General features: G+C 33.5%; 1 protein-coding gene across 1 annotated transcript; it reads left to right on the top strand.

Annotated features, from left to right (window-relative positions):
- Positions 4,418 to 6,836, top strand: LOC110265316. The gene is made up of 4 exons (XM_021108254.1): positions 4,418 to 5,156; positions 5,329 to 5,756; positions 5,940 to 6,270; positions 6,550 to 6,836. Exons 1-4 carry the CDS (start codon positions 4,445 to 4,447, stop codon positions 6,834 to 6,836), a joined length of 1,758 nt encoding a protein of 585 aa, XP_020963913.1. The 5' UTR covers positions 4,418 to 4,444.

Genomic DNA, 7,545 nt, shown 5'->3' with positions numbered 1-7,545 from the left:
ATGTATTATGAATGTGTATTAGGTTGTGAATAAATAATTGGAGCTTGAAATTGTGAATACCGGAACTTGGAGGAACCTGTGTAGTTGAAGTTTTGGGGCTGTGATTGATTTTAATTAAATTGCCTTGATCATTACGTGAGAATCGGCCAAGGTATGGTTTAGATTTCTTGCATTTAATATATAATATTTTGTGAAAACTTAGGCTACATGACCATAGGATAAGTTGGAACGTATGGGTATATTGTGGTTTAGTATCTTATTGTTACATATGGATTGGTATGGTACTTATTAGTTGAAGGATTGGTAAATTGTTAATTATTGATTTGAGGATATAATTATGTGATTTGTAAGCTATGGTTTGATTGCGAATTTGGCATGTAATATAATTACTGTTGGAGGATTTGGCTTGTATGTATATGTTTATTGTTGGAGTAGAGAATGATTTTATGGTGGTTTTTATGGTGGTTGTTGTGTTGAGGGAGAAGGGCATTTTGGTGCTTGTAAGTGTAGGAGGTTGTGTTGAAATCATGGGAAATGTTCGAATGAAAAAGAGGTTTTGGCAAGTTTACAAAACTTTGGTTTTGGGCCAAAATTCGGCAGGTTATAACTTGCCTTCCGGAACTCCAAATTGATTTTAACTTGTTTTAAATGAAAATTGAATTCATGAAGTTTATGTCGTTCAAAGAACGGAAGAAAAATAATTTAAAATGATTGAGTTATGCCCATTAGAAGTTTTGGTGTTAAATCTGTGAATTCTGCAGCTGAACACTCCATGGTATGCAGCTCTCTGGTTGATCTTTTTTTTTAAAGAACGTACATCCACGCGTACGCGTGGCATGGAAGTTTAGCGATGTGTACGCGACTGGTCCTATGCGCACGCGTAAAGGGTTAGCAAGTATGTCCATGCATGTGCGTGACCCACGTGCACGCGTGACCTGAAGTTTTCACCCACGCGTACGCATGACAAAGGAATGCGCGCGCGAGCTGCACCTTCTCACTCCCACGCGTACACATGAGCCACGCGTACGCGTGGCCTCTATTTCAGCAAACATGGTTTTCAGCGTTTTAACTATTTTTCAAACTTCTAAACCTCTATTTTCATTATTTTAGTCATAAATAGTAGTATTAAACCTGATAATCAGATGAAGTTAGAAGATGGGGATAACTTGAAGGTGAAAAGTGATTAATTAATTATGAAATATTACGAATGATCATATATAATACTTGGCTGGATTATTCAAATGAATGATTATGTATGATACTTGGCGTGAATGATTAAATGATCTGAGATACGAAATTTCTTGGATAAAGTACCGTGGCTTGCCACCATGTGTACCAGGTTGAAAATTTGATACTCTGTTGACCCTATGATGTAAGGGTGACCGGACACTTATAAATTCCTGAGAATGTTAACCCCATTGAGTAATATTGATTATTTGAGAAAAAGCTATGCATAGACTTTTGGAGATGCACGTCGAGGGACAGTCTAAGATTTTCGAACTTGTTGGGTTGGCTGGATAACTGACAGATGACTCTATGCATACTACTTGAATTACTTGTTTGTGCATTAACTGGGTGTGCCTAAGTGTACTTGCCATGCTAAATGTATATTTGTTACCTGCAGTATTTGTAATCTTCTTGTGCTTGCCTTTATTTGTTTATTTGTCTGTGAAACACTAACGGTGATGGAGGTATGGAGGAATGGCAGTACGGGACTTAGAATTTATGGTTAAGTTAAGTTAGGTTTTGGTACTTGTAGTAAATCACCTTTTATGGCTTCTGTTTAACACTTTAGGCTCTATAATCTGAGTGTCGCCGTTCTAGGATTGCCTCTGACATTTCCAAAACCTTATATCTTATGTGTGTGGCACCTTTACCATACTGAGAACCTCTGGTTCTCACCCCTTACTATGTTGTTGTTTTTCAGATGCAGGTCGAGAAGCATCTTGTTAGGCGTCTGGACTCCTTGAGTGAAGTGGTTACTGGGTTATTTTGTTGTACAGTGATATATATATATATATACTTAGCTTTCTCTCCGCATAACTTGTTCTTTTTTATCCTCTTAGAGGATTATGGAGAGGTAGGATGCGGGCTGAGTTAAGAGCTTGTTATTTTGTAGCTTTGGCTCTCTATTCCTACTTTTATCATCTTATGTTTGATAGTTATAGTTTTCTTCTCACACAAGTTATTCCGTTTCTGAGCGTTGCTCTTTTCGTTTCGCGATTTTGTTTTACCCATTTTTTTCAAGACTCCTATTTTATTATATTCTTCCTTCTATTATATGTATGTATTTTAATTTTAAAAGTCGTAGCACCTCACCACTTCTGTTTTACATCCTAGGTGTATAGCTTTGTGTGGTAGGGTGTTACATACGTCAACATCAACTTTCGCCGAGCAAAAATGACACCAACACGTAGAAGAGAAAGATAGAAACACTTTTACCAAATTAGATTTTTTATTGGAGTTACAGATCTCATGCAATTGAACGTCGAAGATTGGAGGTTTCATGGTTTCTCATTCTCTCTCACAACCTTTCTTTCTTATGGCATTAAAATGAATGAATGATGATGATTAGATGAGTTTTGATTAAGTGAATGATGAGTTGTCAGGGTTATTAACTAAAAGGGGTTGGGTGTTGCGGCATTAACCTGCTGAATTAGCGGTTCAAGTTATAAATATCTTAAATGGATAATTATAAAAATTGGATATATTAAAACACAAGTAATAATATATATAGGGGTTAAATATATATGAGTTACTAATATAAATGACATTAGTAACTTTCCTTACACAGGTAATTCAATTTTTTTCAATTCAAAGTGTAGAGGACCGTCAGATGCATGATGTCATGGTTGTCACACCCGTTTAAGTTAGATTAGGATTTTCAATAAAGAAATGGTGGAAGTATATTAACTTGGGTTCTTTTTTTTCCCTTTCCCCAACCACCACAAAAAAAAGTAATAGCTAATAATGTTTCAGAAAATGATGGGACTTACCTACTTCATGCTGGATCAATCTAATGATTTCAAGAAACAAATTCATCAACAATCTTCAATCTCTTGATTCAAATTTTGAGCCATGCATTATTTTTAATAAATAACCTTCAGTTGAACTCATGGTGTTGAAGCATTAATCTTGATTAGCTGGTACTAATAGCTATTTAGACTTTAATAATATGTTTAAAATTGTTTCAATTGTAGATATCCTCCCTCCTCTGCCTTTGCTAACTTAGCTCTAAGTTATTTCTTCACTTTTCACTGGAGAAGACTACTCTTGTGTATAGTTAAGTTCTTTTGCAACCTCTCAATTTTCTAAATTAATTATAATAAAATGAACTGGCAAGTGAGCCGAAACAATGCACATCAGGGCAGAACAAGTTGAAAGGTAGCTTAGACTTTATTTTCAATTATTGTTCTAATTAATAATGATGATAGATTGCAGCAGTGAATTATTATTGTAAGGTTCTTGGAGCATGCTTTTCTTTTCTTGTTTTTCTTAACTAATGGATTTTTAGCATGGTTTAATTTCATCTTCATTAGCTTTTGTCCTCAATTTTCAAACAATTGAGAAAGTACAGCTTAACTATGCTGAAATCACCCAGTAAGAAAGCAACTCTAGTTCTCTGTCAAAAGTTGAAGAACTACTGGATAAAGAGGTGAGATTTCTAATACATGTTTGCTTCAAACCATTGTATTATTCTAGTTCTCTTTTCTTTCCCAAGTTTTCAACTATTTAAGTCACAAGTTCTGCTGCTACTGCATAAGTATAATTTTTTAGATCCTAAAAGGTAAAAAATGTCTCAATATACAAGTCTATTGACATTTGTTTACAGGTTATACATATTATGCAATTTGATTCCATTAATTTATACAATCTTTGCTATTGTTTTCTAAAGATTTTTTGAACAAGAATGGGTTATTCTCGTGAGATATATTTTCAAAATATGTGAAAAGCTATTTTGAAGAGTTACATTTCTTCATAGAGTTGTGACTTAATCAAAAGTTATGCCTGTTAAAAGGTTGCAACTATTTGAATAGTTATGTCTATTGAAAGGTTGTAACTATTTGAAAAGTTGTGTCTGTTGAGTACGTAGCTGCATGTACTCCGTCTCTATAAATTTTTCTCATTTTATTATTGCTAGTGGATCCATCTCAACACTTTCTTTATGCGCAAAAGAAAGAATAGAGAATATTATTCTGTAAATGATCATTTAGTGTAAAGCTTGACTGTGTGAGTGCATAAACAAGTCAAGTGTTCTTCATTGTATCCTACAGGAAATTCGCCAGTAACCCATTTTGCACACCATTGTATATTGGTGAGGGCGAATTAAGCCTAAAGGAAAGTGTGTGTAACACATGCCTTGAAGAATTGCGCTATTTGATTCATTATCCCCTTCTCTCTTAACTCACAATCTTTAGGCTTAATTATTCACCAATAAAACAAAATGGTCACCGCATCAATTAAGGAGATGACGTCGGATTTTGTCAAGTTAGAAAGATTTGATGGTGGAAATTTCATACGATGGCAAAAGAAGATGCACTTCCTTCTCACAACACTAAAAGTGGCATATGTTCTTACCATACCAAGACCACCAGAAGTTGAAGGGGAGGCCATTGCAGAAACACGAGCCAGGCAAAAATGGGACAACGATGACTATATATGCACCGGGCACATACTCAATGGCATGGATGATGCACTATTTGATGTCTACCAAAATGTTGCGAGTGCAAAAGAATTATGGGACAAATTAGAGGAAAAATATATGGCCGAGGACGCAACAAGTAAGAAATTTCTTGTCACTCGCTTTAATAATTATAAGATGGTTGATGGTAGATCTGTCATGGAACAACTGCATGAAATTGAGCGTATTTTAAATAATTTTAAGCAACATAACATGCACATGGATGATACCATTATTGTATCTTCAATTATTGACAAACTCCCTCCATCATGGAAAGAATTCAAAAGAACTATGAAACATAGAAAGGATGATGTTTCTCTTGAGAAACTAAGTAATCACTTTCGTCTTAAAGAAGAGTATCGTAAACAAGACGATACTAAAGAGCAAAGTGCTCATGCTAATCTTCACGTAATGGAAGATGAAAAATCCAACAAGGCCAACAAGAAGAGATACCGAGATTTTAATAAATCTCAATGTAACAATGGTGATTTCAGAAAAAAATAAAAAGAAAGGAAATTATTTTCATTGTGGAAAACTAGGACATTTTAAGAAAGAATGTCGTTTCTTAAGAAAAAAGAAAGAAAAGAATGACACAGCAATAAAAGATAATGTTATTGCTGTAATTTCTGAGATCAACATGATTGAAGACATTGGATCATGGTGGATAGATTCTGGTGCAACTCGACATGTATGCAAGAATAGAGATTCTTTCAAGACATTCAAAGAAGAGAATGAGACTATTCTGTACATGAGAAATGCATCAACTGTTCAAGTAATGGGCAAAGGAACGGTGGAACTTGAATTCACTTCTGGAAGAGTACTGACTCTTACTGATGTATATTATGTACCCGAAGTCAGAAAAAATTTAGTTTCTGTTCCTCTACTTAACAAGTATGGGTTTAAGTCTGTATTTGAAGGAGACAAATTTATTCTGTCTAAGGGTGGAGTGTTTGTGGGTAAAGGATATCTATGTGAGAATATGTTTAAATTGAATATTGTAAATACTATTAATAATAATAATGTTTCTGTTTATATTGCTAAGTCCTTTGATTTATGGCATAATCGTTTAGGACATGTTAATTTTCATAAATTAAATGATATGATAAAATATGATCTTATTCCAAAATTAATTAAAAATTCAAATGTATGTACAACTTGTATGTTAACCAAGATAACAAGACTTCCTTTTCAAAGAGTACAAAGAAATTCAAAGTTATTAGAATTAATACATTATGATGTATGTAATTTGCATGGTTAGCCTACTATAGGTGGAAAGAAATATTTTGTAACTTTTATTGATGATTTCAGTAGATATTGTTACATATATTTGATGCATTCTAAAGATGAAGTCTTGGATAAATTTAAGATTTTTAAAACTGAAGTTGAATTACAACATGAAACCTTTATTAAGTGCTTAAGGTCTGACCGTGGAGGAGAATATTATAATCCTAGTTATTTTGAGTCCACTGGTATTATTCATCAAACCACTGCACCATATTCTCCACAACATAATGGTATTGCTGAAAGAAAAAATAGGGTGCTGGAAGAAATGGTTAATGCTATGCTATCTTATTCTGGTCTAGCAAAAGGTTCTTGGGGTGAGGCTATGTTAACTGCCTGTTATATTTTAAATAGAATTCCTAATAAAAGGAATAAACTAACTCCATATGAACTTTGGAAGAATAAAAAGCCTAATCTTAAATATCTTAAAGTTTGGGGCTGTAGAGCAATAGTAAAAGTTTCTGAACCTAAAAGAAAGAAATTAGGAGAAAGAGGTATAGAATGTATTTTCTTAGGATATTTTGAGAACAGTAAAGTTTATAGGTTTGTAGTTATTGAATCTAATGAATCATACTCTGCTAATACAGTTATTGAATCAAGAGATGCAATTTTTTTAGAGGATAGATTTAATTCAACTCCAAGACCTGAAAGTAAAATTTACTTAGAAATAGAAGAAAATGTAGAAAATAAGCCTGTTGAAAATATTGAACCTAGAAAAAGTAAAAGAATAAGAAAAGCAAAGACTTATGGACCAGATTTCTTTATGTTCCTTGTGGAAGGGACAGGAGAATCAATAGATAGCATTGCACCTATATTCCTTCATATGGAAGGTGATCCTGAGACTTATGAAGAGGCTATAAGGTCTCGAGATTAAGATTTTTAGAAAGAAGCACAAGATGAGATGGACTCAATAATGAAAAATAACACTTGGAAATTAGTGGATCTTCCTCGTGGGTCAAAAGCCATTGGTTCTAAATGGATTTTCAAAAAGAAAATGAAAGTAGATGGAACTGTTGATAAGTTCAAAGCACGGTTAGTTGTTAAGGGGTTTGCACAAGAAGAAGGAATTGATTACTTTGATACATATGCACCAGTAGCAAGAATTGCTACAATTAGAGTGCTTATAGCACTTGCTTCAATCTTTAATTTTGTCATTCACCAAATGGATGTTAAAACAGCTTTCTTAAATGGTGAACTAGACGAAGAGGTGTATATGAAGCAACCCGAAGGATTTATAGTTGCTGGTCAAGAAAATAAAGTGTGCAAATTAGTTAAGTCTTTATATGGACTGAAACAAGCCCCTAAGCAATGGCATAAAAAATTTGATGAAACTGTTCGTGCTAATAGATATAAAATAAATGAATCTGATAAATGTGTGTATAGTAAAGTTAAAAATGGTAAAGGTGTTATGATTTGTTTATATGTTGATGATATGCTTATTTTTGGTACTGATTTAGAAGAGGTAGAAAAAACTAAACATTTTTTGTCTAGTAATTTTGATATGAAAGATATGAAAGCTACAGATATAATTTTAGGAATTAAAATTGTTAGAGATGGTCATAATTTAGGATTATCTCAATCTC

This window comes from Arachis ipaensis, chromosome B08, assembly GCF_000816755.2.
Source record: "Arachis ipaensis cultivar K30076 chromosome B08, Araip1.1, whole genome shotgun sequence".
Taxonomy (NCBI): Eukaryota; Viridiplantae; Streptophyta; class Magnoliopsida; order Fabales; family Fabaceae; genus Arachis; species Arachis ipaensis.
This window is presented reverse-complemented; position numbering and strand designations above follow the sequence as displayed.

Excerpts from the sequence above, each read along its gene's own strand:
- LOC110265316 (XM_021108254.1), top strand. The coding sequence starts at position 4,445 with ATGGTCACCGCATCAATTAAGGAGATGACGTCGGATTTTGTCAAGTTA. Across the intron at positions 5,757-5,939 it reads GGCATAATCGTTTAGGACAT|CCTACTATAGGTGGAAAGAA; the intron begins GTTAATTTTCAT and ends TTGCATGGTTAG. Across the intron at positions 6,271-6,549 it reads TTATTCTGGTCTAGCAAAAG|TTATTGAATCAAGAGATGCA; the intron begins GTTCTTGGGGTG and ends CTGCTAATACAG.